This window comes from Arvicanthis niloticus, chromosome 5 (genome assembly GCF_011762505.2).
Source record: "Arvicanthis niloticus isolate mArvNil1 chromosome 5, mArvNil1.pat.X, whole genome shotgun sequence".
NCBI lineage: Eukaryota > Metazoa > Chordata > Mammalia > Rodentia > Muridae > Arvicanthis > Arvicanthis niloticus.
The window spans coordinates 18,039,423-18,052,821 of NC_047662.1; the positions used below are offsets into that span (position 1 = coordinate 18,039,423).

Genomic DNA, 13,399 nt, shown 5'->3' on the forward strand with positions numbered 1-13,399 from the left:
CCGAAGGGACAGCTACGCACAAAACCGAGCAGCCCAGACAGGTCCATTCCACCGAGGGGTGGAGTAGGGGCTGTCGCTAGGCACCCCCCATCCCCGGGCCTCCTCCACACCCCTGTGTGCAAACTGCACCGGGAACCAGATCAACAGAGGAGAAATACAATGTGCGGCTGGAAAGGTCCGCGGGGAGGGGCCGGTGGGCTCGCGCAAGACAACGAGGCGAGGAGGGAAGGCCTGGGGTCTGCCTGCCAGGGCCCGCCACCCCTGCCAGAGAGAACCCCGGGCCCGCGGGCGAGCGCCAAGGCCCACTCTCCCAGGCAGAGGCCCCAGCCCAACCCTAGAGCCTGGGAAAGCCGCCTGTTTTGTTCCCAGCTCCCCCCTCTTCTTCCCCCCTCATTCATTGCAGTTCAGTCCCTTTCGAAGCCGCAGGGACGCGGGTGGCAGGGCTCAGGAAAGGGGGTGGCACTCCCAGTCCTGACAGGTAGGGCCAGTCCCCCGGCTTTGGGCAGCCCCTTCCTCGCTCTCCGCCCCCCCCGCCCCGGGTCCCCTCTCTCTGCTCCTGTCAGCCGCGCCAGACGATCTCGGCTTTGCAGCATTCAATAAAAATTGAGAAACATTTGGGCTGAAATCGCTGCTTTATCTGGAGGAGCCACAGCGCCGGGAGAGACCACTGCTACGCGGGGGGGAATCCGGGGTCCCGGACACCCGGGTGTGTGGGGTCACGATGTTCCAACGCGGGTGCTGCTCCCTCCGAAAGAACACCAAAGACTTACAAAAGCATGCCTCGCGCGTGGTGAGACGCGTAGGTGCACCGGGAAGAGGCACAGGATTGGCAGTTCAATCCAGGCTCCCCCCGCGCCCGCGGCTCAGGTGGGCCGTGCCCAGCGCTGGCGGAGCCCGGGTCCCCGTTCTGCCCGGGCTGGATGGCTCATTCTGCTGGCTGCGCGGCGGCGGCGGCTCGTGTGTGTGTGCGCCGCGCCCCGCCGCTCCCCGCCGGCCCCCCGAGCCAGGGGCGCGCGCTCCAGCCCGGGGGTCCCCGCGGCGCCGCGGCCCGAGGCTCCGGGCAGCGCAGCAATGGCCGTGCGCAGGCTGGGGGCCGCGCTGCTGCTGCTGCCTCTGCTAGCCGCCGTGGAAGGTGAGCGGGGATGGGGGCGGGGAGCGGCCGCCTCGGCCCCGGGTCGCCCCCTCACTCGGCCCCGCGGTCGCAAAGTTTGCCCGGGGGCCAGTGCCGGGCGCAGGTGGCCGCGAGGAGGTGTGGCCGGCGGCCACCGCTGGGGAGGACGCGGGGCCCCGCGGGCGCCCGGGCGAGCGGCGGGCGCTGATTGACTGTGCCAGGAGGAGGCGAAGGGACCATCTTGCCGAGGCTTTGTAGCCAGCCCGGCGAGCGCCGCCCAGGGCTGGGGGCTCTTACCACTGCGCTCCCGCCACCGAGGTCCCGGCATCCCCCGCAGAGCCCGGCGCTGCCTGGGCACCGAGCTCAGAGGCGCGGGCCCGGCGCGCAGTGGGCGCTGCAAAGTTTGGCAGGGAGCGTTCCGAGGGAGGCACCGCGGCCGCGCCAAGGATTGGGGATCCCTGGCCGCGCCCCCTTGGATGCAGCCTGGGCCACCCGAAGAGCAGGAGGACCCGCGGAGTGGAGCGAAGCGCGCGTGTCCCCCACCCCCTCGTCCGTGCCCTCCCGGTCGCTCGCGGCGTACAATGGGGTCCCCTCCCCAGCAGGACTGAGCGGGGGATGGGGCGATGGGCATCTTTCTTGCGCGCCGGGTTCTCCGGGTACCTCCGCGGGCCACCGCCCCGAGGGCGACAGAGCTCAGCGTGGAGTCTGGAGCCCCGAGAACTCTCCAGCTGCCGTCAGAGCCCCGACCAGATGCTTTGCCATGTGTTGTTGGCCTTGGCCTGGGTCTTCGGGCCTCTCCCCGAGGCCTCGCGCTGTGGTACCACCCGACCCCCCGGGGGCGGGAGTGGCTGCCAGGTGGTCGTAGCTCGCTGGCTTTGGAGGGAAAGTTGTTAGCGGGGGTCTGGGTGTGTCCACCAGGGATGGCTGGGCTGGTAGGACCAGGCGTGAGTCCTAATAATGGTTCTCACGTGTACTGCGCTTTACAGTTTGCCAATCGTTTCAGTTTATGAAGTACTTTGCTCTCCGTGGTTTACAGCGTGCTGCACGGTTGACAAGGTACTTGAAGCCTTCTTTGCAGAGTGCTTGCCGGCCGACAATCTATGTTGAATCCTTCAAGAGAAGTCTTCCGGGAAGCCAGATGGGTCGAATTTTTACTAGTTTTTAACAAATAGGGAAACCGCTGGTTCAGAAAAATTCTGTCTCAGCCCTAGCCATTGGGTGATAAAAATAGGCCCTGGGTCTGAGGTCTTTCAAACAACTGGCTGGGTTTTCTTACCTCTAAAGAGAATGACCCCTTCTAAGAGTGTGCCAGCGAGGGCTTGAGGGGTGAGACACAGAGTGCCCTCTTCTTGGGTCACTTTGGGGATAAGGTGTGAAGAAGCCTTGAGGGGTCCAGGCACGGCCACTACAGGCATAGTGGGGGACCCTGTGCTATAACTTAGTTTCTTTCCCAGTAATGAACATTTTAGTGACCGCAGTGGGGGGAGAAGACGGGGTCCTTGGATGGCAGCCACAGTGTTTGGCACCAAGGCAGCTGTCCTCCGGCTCCTGCAGGATTTGGCGGCTGCCTGTGGTTTCCCAGTGTGGGGTGGCCAGGGCACTGAAGGTGCCACGGGCCCTGGGTGTGGAGGGCAGCCCTGGAGCCCGGCTGCTGGCAGGGAGCTCCCTGGGATTTGGTTGGTGTACCACTTATTACTCTGGCTTTGGGGAAATGACTCATGTGCTGGCCCCGCTATACGTTGGGATGTTTACAGTATTATGGCGAGCTTGGCATAAATATTGCTATTTAGGTTGCAGTCAGTGGGGCTGGAGGGGAAGAAAATTGGCCTCTCTTGCGCGTTTGAGAAGGCCCGAGTGTGTTTTTAATTACTGTGGGGTAGATGGAAGGGCCACGTCTGTCCAGCTTTGGCAAGTGGGTGGTTAGAATCTGGGGGGCCGTGGCCTGCCTGAGCTCTGGCCCTGGACACAGTGCTGGTTGGCAGTTGATGTCACAAGATGGGATGGCTGCCTGTTTGGGGGCAAGAATAGGAGGACACTGGAGAATTTAATTAATCATCACCGGCTCATATTGGTCTGAGACATGGTATGAGGTTGATCTCAGGGAAGCTGCTTCTAATTCTCTCAGGACCCGGGGCAGCTGCCTTCTCTGTTGAAGCCTCAGTTTCCCTAGGTAGGGCCTCTGCCTATTCTCTGTGGATTCCATCATTATACCCACCATCCCTAAATCCTTTCTCCAAGCCTCCTTCTTGTCATCTGTCACTTAAGGTGATCACAGTGGCTGTCTCATCTGTGTGATTGTAAAGACCACACTGAATAGCGGAGGGAGAACTAATCCAACTGCAAGAACTGGGCATGCCTTTTGTGCTGGGAAGGCGGGATGGGTGCCTATAGCATATCTGGGGCATATTTGGATTCTCTTAGATGCAGCCCCGTCTGTGGGACAGTCTAGAGGCCAGGGAGGACAGCCCTTGCCTCCAGCATCCAGAGCCATGAGGCCACCACTGCCTGCCTTCCTTTCTCTTCTGTCTTGCTCTGCCTCTCAGCCCATCACAGTGTTGTCCTGAGCATTACAGCAAAGGATTTCCAGCTCCAGCCTGTGGAATGCTCCAGAGGAGATGGGGTGCACGTGCATGTGTGCACGCATGTGTCTGTGTGCTGGGGAGTGGTTCCCCCGGCAAGAATGGTGAGCATAGTGTCTCGCCCAAACCACAAGACCCCCTCCAGGAGAAGCAAAGTGTTGAACATCTGGAGCTGGGCCCAGGGACCCATCTGACAGAGGATGGTGGCCGACTCACTACCAAATGGAATGTAAAGGCTGAGGTCTCCCCTTCACAGCCTTTCGTTTGCTCTCCAAATATTGATGGTGCTTCCTTTTTGGCTGGGTGCTGCTGGACCCTGGGGCCAGCAAGGAGACAGGGGACAGGCTGACAGAGAAAATAGTTGGCAAGAGCGAATGTGTGAAGTGTGTCCCTGAGCACTGCCAGGAGGAAGTTGAGGGCCACCTGGGGGTGCAGTTTGGGCTGGAAAAGGGTTGTTTCCTCTTTTATGGCTCTCTGCTGCGGGGTTTCATTTTCTCACTCCCCACTCTCCCGGCAATGAACTTTCTTAACCACCTGGCGTTTTTACAGATTGGTCTCTTCAGAGTTGAAGCGGTTGACTTTGGGACTTGTGAGGATAAGGAAAATGTTGCCAGGCAAGCCAGCAGCATATGGGAAGGCCTGGGAGCCAGATGATCTGGCATTTCCTTGGGTGTGACCTAAGGGAGTGTCCCTCGGGGGCACCAGTGTGAGCTGAGACTTCGAAGAAAGACCAGGCAGATGCAGAAAAAGGCTGGAGTGGAAGACTTGGGATGCTGAGGGCAGTGGAGAGGGAGCCATGGAAGGTTCTTGAGCTGTTTATTGAGGGACCTAGCCAGATTTGTGTTTGGAAAGATGGATGACTTCAGTGTTGGGGATGCTGAGAATATCCAGATTTGGTCCTGCAGAGGAAGCCAGATGCTCTGGCCTGTGAGTTCCCTGAAGGTACAGGCTCCCTGGACCTTTTGAATGTCCATAGTAATGGTACATAGAATTGCTCAAACGCCACTTTCCAAGAGGCCTTCACTAACAGTATTTTGCTACTTTGTATCTTACCAGCTAGTTTTAACTTTGTAACAGCCATATTGGTTTCCAAGTTTCATGGTGCCTGGCCCTCTGGACCATGAACCTCCGGAGGCAGTGACTCAAGCTGCTGTGTTGGCTGTGGCATCCCAGTGTGTAGAGCTCTGATACCCAGGGCACTCAGGGGCAAGTGTGTGGTCAGTTACCTCACAGTCAATGGATGGAGTGCTGAGTGAGTGTGCCTGGGACAAGCATGGGAAGGAAAGGGCTGGGGAAATCAAAGAAGCCTTCCTGGAGAGGGAGAATCTGGGGATGGTTCAAACAGGGCCGGAAGGACATGTTTTGAGTGTGTGGGACAGAACAGTTTAGCCAAAAGGCCACACAGACCCTTTCTGATGAGGGCTGGGAGCTTTATCTGTCCCGAGCCTTGGTGAATAGAGAATAAATTTGCAGTTGTTTCCTGAGTGTGATTGTTTTTCGTCTTTCTCACTTCAGAGGAGGTAGCTTTTGTGTATGTCTTAGTCAGGGAAAGCAAAGCTTCACTTTAAACCCCAACACTGGAGAGTTCTTATCAGATAGACCTTTCTCTCATCCACCCCTCAATGCATCTATCCATCTCTCCACCCTCTGTTCATCTGCTTTCATTATTGCCCTCCCTAAATCCATCCATCCATCACCCATCCATCCATCCATCCGTCTGTCCATCCATCTGTCCATCCATCTCCAGGGGCAGGTGGTGAGTGGGAAACAGAGTCAGGCTGTGGGCGAGAACAGGTCCTGCTGACTTCGTAGAAATGTAAGTAAGAGACAGTCTTCTGGAGCAATGGATCTGGGTTCAAATGAGAGCACTGAATGCTGTGTAGTCTGGGACAAGGTGCTCACAGTCTCTGGACTTCATCTCCTATGGTTTACTTGACAGACACTCAGCATAAAGGAGATGCTGGCTTGGGTCCGTGGCTCCTTTCCTTGGCTTGCCTGTAGGTGTGGTCTTTGATGATTGGCATCTGGTGTGCCCTCCTACTTAGCATAGTGATTGTCTGGCTCAGTCCTCTGTCCTGGCTTCATTCCACAGGTGCTTTGCTCCCCCAGCCCTGGGACAATGCTCTACATATGAAAGGATTCAGGCATTCCTGTCTAGGACAGTGTGGGATGCCCTGGATCTCAGACTTCTCATAGCTCTGCACTCTGATTATTCCAAGCTGGCCATAAGACCCTGGCTGGGGAGGTACCACAGCTATAAGGATTCTCCCTGTCTCTGGAGTCTTCCATCAGTGTGTCCTCCTGTCCTGCCCCAATGCTTTCTTCAGGTTGTCCTTGCTATCTCCCTTGATTGAAGTGTCCTGGACATGTTCTCTGGACACTCATGCTAGTCTCAAACTGGCTCTGTAGCCAAGAAAGACCTTGAACTCTTGATCCTCCGGACTCTATCTCCCAGTTGCTGGGATTACAATTGTGCGCCATCACATCGTTTTTATGGGGTGCTAAGGATTGAATCCAGGGCCTTTTGCGTGATAGGCAAGTATGCTCGCCAGGACCTGAGTCACATCCCCGTCCCCTCTGGGTGTCTTTAAGGATTCTCAGTCCAAGCTCCTGTCAACTCTGCCTGCCCAGGGTTCACCTGTGAGCTTTGCTGGAGCAAGCTCCTTGTACAAAGAAGGACCCCCTCAGGAAGGGTGGGAGGAACCTGGAGGGTGGAGCTGATGAATGACTGAAGGTTTAGGCCTGGGGGTGGGGGGCACTGGGCTCCTGTTCAGGTTGAATGGTGTAGATGAGGTTAGAGTTCCTGATCTGTGTCCTGGCCTCTGTCAGTTTCGTGAGTGTGGAGCAAGGTGGGAGAATCTATATTTTAAACACCCTTCTGGACTTTCTATTGCCTGGTAACACTTGTCCCTGGTGACCTGAGATATAACCGGGGACTCCTGGGAGAGGACAAGGACCACCAGGAAGCATGATATGTGTCATGTGGGAAATGATATGTGTCAGGGCCGGTGCCCACCTCCTACCTCCTGGTGGCTGCCGAATAGGAGGCCTGGTGGCAGGAGAGTGGGAGGGAGGAATGTTTGTTCAGCTCCAAGGGGTGGGGTGGCCCTTGGTGCAGCACCTGGGAGCTTCCTGATTGGCATCAGGGAGGCAAGGCTGATAAGGCCTTGAAAGGGTTTTAGGGCCTTTTAAAGCAGCTGCCTTCCGGAAGGTGGGGGAGGGGAACTCCTGTGTCACCTGGGGCTTGCTGAGGCCACTGAAGCCTGGGCCTCATTAGGTGAGCATCCTGGAGCCACCTGCTCCCCCTTCCTCCCACCCACCCCATATGCCCTGGAGTAGGTACACCCTCTGAGGTGGGTAACCTTTTCTACTCTGTGTTCTTAAGCCAGCAGTAAACTCAGCCTCAGTTTCCTTGTTTGTAAGGGGCAGACAGGGCCTGCTGGAGGCTCTCTGAGGTTTTAAGTGAGAGCCAGAGTACAGGTTCCACCAGCAGAGTTACCTGCCGCTCAGCCACGCCCAGTGGCATAACGGAGAGGTGAATACCCCCTCCCCCTGTCCTTTTGCATAGCCCCAGATCCCTTCCGTTCTGTCCTGTAAGCAGCATATATATGTTCAAACGTATAGACACGCGCACAGAACGGTATATAGAGTCACATCATCGCTTCCTGTGTGTCCTTAGGCTGGTTGCTTACCCTCTCTTGAGTTTTAGTTCCACAGTCTTGAGATGGTTGTGGGAAAGAATGCCCTCCTTGGAGAAATCGGTGAGCTGAGTGAACCTTGGGTGTGAATAAACATTACAAAGCTGCAGTCCCTGGATCCCAGTCAGCAGCTGGGCTCAGAACAGCAGACCGTGGGTGGTGTTTCACTAGGTCCTTAGTCTCAGCTCTCCCCTGGCCCTGCCCTCCCCTGCAGGGGAACAGACAAGACAGGTAAGGCCTGAGTGTTCTAGAGCTGGGTTTTACTGATCCTTGCTGAGGGTAAGAGGCCCCTCAGCTGGTCTTTGAGGGTTTTCCTCAAAGGCCTTGCCCTAGTTTAACCTCGTCCCCAATTTCCTCAAAGCCCTTGCCCCAGTTGACACCCCTCAGAAGCCCCCAGATTCTCCATGGTCACACCTCGCTTTTGGCCCCAGTGCCTGACTGGTTTCCATTTCCTGCCAGGAAAGGTGCCCACGGCTGTGATTGTCTGCACACCTTGCTGAGCCTGTCTGTATGTCCTGTAGGTTCCCAGTGACCATGTGGCCACATCTATTTGACAGATAGGGGAAAGGAAACCCAGAAATTGACAGTCCAGTGGACACCCAGGGAATGGCAAGGTCGAGTCCAACTGGGTGTGGGTGGCACTGGGGGGACCTGTCCTCTCAAAGTTGCTTCTGGGACAGGGCTTTGTGCTCTCAGGCAGGCTTGGCTCTGGCTAGGGTCTCCAAGGCAGCTGTCCAGCCTCCAACTCCATCAGCATCCTGAGATAATATAGGGGGAGTGTTCTGGAACTCACAAACCTGCCATAAAAACGCAATCTCTGTCATAATGGTCAGAATAATGTTGTTGTAAGTTAGACAAATCGGGTGTTAACGCTGTGTATTGTGGGGGCAAGGGGGGTGCGCCTCTGCGGAGATCAGGGACTATGAAGCTGTCACGAGAGGGCTTCTGATAGGAATGAAAGATCATGAGTTCTATGTGTGCCATGGCCACCTTCCAAGGGGGCAGGAGCCAATGGGTCCACTTCAAAGATGAGGAAACTGAGGCCTGAGAGAAAAACATCCCTGTCCAAAGTCAGTGGCTTGCTGTAACTGAGGCCTCTCCACAGATCCCAGAAGTCTCCGCTCCCATTGAGTGCTTAGCCAACATTTAGAAGGATAGTGTGCTATAGAAAAATTCCTGATTCTGGCTTCTCTGAAAGTCAATCTGGCTTCCCAAGCCCACGTCACCACATGACTGATTCGCAGCCGCCTCCTCGGATTCTCGAGTACTGGGTGACTCGCCACCACCTTATAGAACATATTAGTATTGCCTTCCAGGCTCTGCAGGTTCAAGTAGACCCTTGAGTCTGGCCCAGACTCTGTGTGGACCTAAAGGTCTCCTGGGCCTTGATTTACCTCTTCTATGAAATGGGTCAGGATGCTTCAGTGCTCAGGTTCAAGGCCAGGTACTGGACACCAGTCAGGGAGAACACGACTGAAGTATATCTGTGGTCTGCTGCTGGATAACAAGCATCCCTCTAGTTCCTAGCTTGAAGAAGGGTGATTTAAGGTTTCTTTTCCAGAAGGTTTATGGCTTTGGAAGGTATTCAGTTTCACACAGTGTCAGCCAGGATCCTTGTGAAGAAGGGGGCTCAGCCAGTGAGACTGAGCATGCCAACATGGCCTTGGGGACAGCTGAAGGGCTGGACCCTCCACTCCTCAGTGTTTCTCACTGGTTTACTGAGCTCCCCAGAGGACAAGGCAGAGCCTCAGACTTTTTTTTTAATTTCTTTGTCTGCCGTGCTGAGGATATACCAGGGTTTCATACGTGTTAGGTGAGTGTTTTACTACTGAGTGACATGCCGAGCCCATGTGAGACTTGTAGTTTTAGTAAAACCATAAATAAAATTATGTACACATATGTACATATATGTTAATTATTGTATGTGAGTGTGAGCATGTGTGTGTCATAGCATGTTTGTGGAGGTCAGAGGAGTGGGTTTCTCACTTTCTCACCAAAGGTCCCAGAAATCTAACTCAGGTCACCAGGCTTGTATGGGAAACTCTGTTAACCCTGAGTCATCTCAGCAGCTTGGATTTTCTGAGATCAGGTCTCACTCGATAGCCCAGGATAGCTTCATATTTGTGACAATCCTCCTACCCCAGCCTCTCACATGCTGAGATTACAAGCAGGCTCCACCATTCCCCGTCTCCATGTAAGACTTGAAATGTAGGACCAGTTAGCACGGGTCCCAAAGCCAGCTCAGGTTCAGCCCAGACTCCTTCATCAGGTTTTCAAGAAGGGAGGAGACCCATGGTCGCATTTTCCATCCAGGCCTTAAAGAGACGCCCCTTTGTTGTCAGAGACTTGACCCACCATTTAACTGGAGTAATTGTTTCTCCACCAAAGCACATATTGGAGGAGATTCTCAGAGTTCTAGGCTTCCTCCCATCTCATGCCATCACTGGTACATCCCTCTGTATGCCCTGGGCTACCCTTTGCTCCATATTTTGATCTAGGCTGCCAAGGAAACAGACGGGCCTTGTGTTCATTGGAGTAAAGGCATTTAGACCACCACTTTACAGACAGTTTTATTCCATGCCGTGGACAGCCCAGGGATGGAGGTGTCAGGAAGCCAGAAGGCCTCTTCCCTGCCTTTTGCTCCCTCCACTCCACTCCAGCACTTTCTCTCTGACCCGTTCCAGTATAATCTGTCCTGAGCAAGCAGGAGCTCTCTGTCACCTTGTGCCTCATGTATGTCCGAGTTAGTTCCTGACAGGTGTAAAATCAAGAACCTCCATACTAGTGAGTGCAGCCAGGGACAAACTTATTCAAGACCTGTTGTGAGGTTTGAGGTCAAAGACAGAGGCCTTGGGCTGGTCACATGGAATTTGAGGTTAGGTCCTGGGATAGGTGGCTTCACTGAAGACTCAGTTTCCCTGGGAGTCATAATTTCAGCCACCTGTGATATCTGTGTCAAAAAAGCAACTGTATTCTTCATTCGACTTAAAAAGAATCTGAGGTGTGACTGTGGTTGTCATTCTTGCTGTGGCCAGGGGTTGCCACATGCTCAGGGAGGCAAGGGGGTGGGTGGGATGGAAAAGATTTTAATGTGATTCTTTGGTTGCTGGGAAATCTACTTTTATAGCACAGGGAATGTGTATGTGTGGTGGCGTGGGTGGGTAGCGATACCTCTCTGGCATCATCTTCAGAGACCCAGTGGAGAATGGGCCAGGCATTAGTGGGATTTTATGTGTTAAATTTATGACAGGTAAGAAATACGGCTCCTATCTGCTGCCTAAATGGGAGATCAAGCTTGAAGTCACACAGATAATAAATCACAAGGGTCCTGGTTAGAGACCCCAGACCCAGGAATCTCGGCCTGGCTTGTGATCTAGTGTGGGTAGTTCAAGTTAGAGGGACAGTGGGGCCCCAGGGAGAGCACAAGTCCTGTCTAAAGACGGCAGGTGCCATTCACCCCTGACCCATTTTTTTTCCTATGGGAGTTGGGACTCAGTCTTGCAAAAGCTTATGATCTGCCAAGTTTGTGTGTTTATGGAGAAACTGTTGTGCCTAAGTATGTTACTGTCACTGTCGTCACTGTCAGACTGAGCTCTCTTCCCAGAACCTGGAGGTGACTCCTCAGAGAGTCCTAAAACACTGGCACACCTGAAGTGTCAGGCCGGTGATGGGTACAATAAGTGCTAAGACGTGGTAGAAGACCCATGAACACACTGGCACTGCGTATTAGGACTGCGGGTATAAGTGCTGTGTGTGTGTCGGAGAGCAGAAGCTGCCAAGCACAGGGGCGGGGTGCAAGCTGTCTGGCCCCAGCAGGGAGAGCGTGAGGTCAACATTCCCATTATGGCTACGACATATGTCCACAGCACCAACTTGTCACTTGGCCCGAGTCCATGGGAAGCCGGAAGGACAAAAAGCATCTGAAACGTGTAAGTGGGACGAAAGCGGCTTAGAGCACAGTGGGACTCGACCCTCCTGAATGGGCCTTCTCCGCCTCTCCTGGGAGGCAGGGCCTGGGAACAGCTCTGCCAGGGCCCAAAGGGCCCTTTTGGAACCCACAACAAGCTGGGGCCCGGGGAGTCTGCTCGAGTCAGGGCCCTGGCTGTGACATCCTCTTGCTTGTGCCCGTCAGCATCAGCTGTCACGACTCACAGCCTCAGATGGCAGCTCCTGTGGCTTCGTGAAAGCACTGGAAACACTTCTGAGCAGCTGAGGAGCCCCCAGCACTTGGGACCCCCCTCAGACTAGTCCCTTCAGGAGCCAGATGAGGCAAGACCCCTGGCCTGGGTCTAGGGCATCCAGGAGGTGCAGGCAAGAACCTGCTCTTTGAGAAAATGGTAGAGTAGAATTCCTGTCCCGGCTTCTCTACTTGTCCACTCTGTCATTAAAGAAGAACCAGCCTGGAACTCACTGGGTCACCAAAGATGACTCTGAGTTTCTGATCCTCCTGCTTTCACCTCCCAAGTGCTGGGAATTTTGGTGTGCACCACCACGCTTAGTTTGTATGGAACATCAAACCCAAGGGTTCGTGTGTGTTAGGCAGACATTCTACACTGAGTTAAATCCCCACCTGGTTCAGCCTCTTTAGTCTTAGTTTTTTGCTCATAATGACGTGTAGGAACCCCTGCTCTAGGTGCGAATGGGGAGCAGAAGAGAGAAAGTCTCCGTTTTACCAAACCTTGCTTTGACTCAGTTTCTCTGCTCGGTTATGAACAGAAGCAGTAATAACAGAAGCAGCTTGGGTTTACTGAGGGAATAGGTGCCGAAGGGCAGCCGATAGGACTTACAGCTTATAGGTACTGTTACATCCTATAGATTGGACAATGACATTGCACATGATAGCTCTCATACCTATAAACCCAGCACTGGGGAGTCTGGGGCAGGGAGATTGCTGTATATTTGAGATCAGCCTGCAGAGGGTCAGTGAGATGGGCTGAGTGGATCAGAACACCTCCTGCTAAGCCTGACCATCGCAGTTTGCTCCCTGTGCCCACGTGGTGGACTAAGAGAGAGCCAGTTCTCACAAATCACCCTTTGCCCTTCACTCACAAGCTGTGGAATGCATGTGCACACGCACACGTATGCACACACATACATAAAGTACATGTAATAATAAAAAGCACTTTAAAAAATTAGGCTTCAAGAAGGTAATTACTCACTCTTGGATTTTGACCAGGGATGTCAGAGCTGGACCCAGACTCACCAGCTGCAAGATAGATGGAAAGACGGACACCTTCACTTTTAAATATTTCAAAATGATCTCTTTGTTATTTTATGTGCATTGGTGTTTTGCCTGCATGTTTGTCCATGTAAGGGTGTCAAATCACTTAGAGATGGATTACAGACAGTTGTGAGCTGCCTTGTAGGTGCTGGGAATTGAACCTGGGTCCTCTGGAAGAACAGCAGCCAGTGCTCTTAACCACTGAGCCATCTCTCCAGCCCCACTTTTAAATATTTTATAAACATCCATACAGCTGTGGCCCACATCAACTGCCATAAGGACTTATGTGTCACATTATTTAGATAGAGGTGCATGTGTGTGTCTGTGGGTGTGCGTGTGTGTGTGTGTGTGTGTGTGTGTGTGTGTTCTATTCTGGGGTGGAAACAGGGCCTTCTACTTGCTAGGCAAGTGCTCTGCCATTGAGCTCCTCGTATCAAGTGTTTTTACCCATTTTTATCCCCACATTAAACTTGTGGCGGCTATGGTGTTGTTATCTACTGCATCCTGCCTATACTCCCCACCCCCCTTCCTTGCTCTGGCATCTTCCAGCCATGTATTAAGGACAAGCTTGTGTATCTCCTCCTCTCTGGAGCCCTTATTGCCCTCTGCCTTTGGTAGTCTTTGTGTCCTTGGTGGTACCTTGCATGTAACTCTATTATATTTCTCAGATTGTATCAGTCATATAAGGGGTCAGCATACCCATTTCCTCACAGCCATAGTGGGAGATGCCCAACTGTGATGGTTGAATGGTGTGTAGTGAAACAGTGAGCTGAGCAGTTGACAGCTGGCT

At 53.9% G+C, this 13,399-nt stretch overlaps 1 protein-coding gene across 4 annotated transcripts in view; it reads left to right on the top strand.

Moving 5' to 3' along the window:
* Nucleotides 1-929: 929 nt before the first annotated feature.
* Ephb2 (EPH receptor B2) overlaps nucleotides 930-13,399 on the top strand; it is a 179,010-nt gene continuing 166,540 nt past the window's right edge. For 2 of the 4 annotated variants that reach the window (XM_034502191.2, XM_076933946.1), the window contains exon 1: nucleotides 930-1,132. In XM_034502191.2, the coding sequence (XP_034358082.1) occupies nucleotides 1,072-1,132 (61 nt within the window). In that variant the 5' untranslated portion in view covers nucleotides 930-1,071. The remainder of the gene's footprint in view (nucleotides 1,133-13,399) is intronic. The other 2 variants (XM_034502192.2, XM_034502193.2) reach the window with 1 other exon arrangement.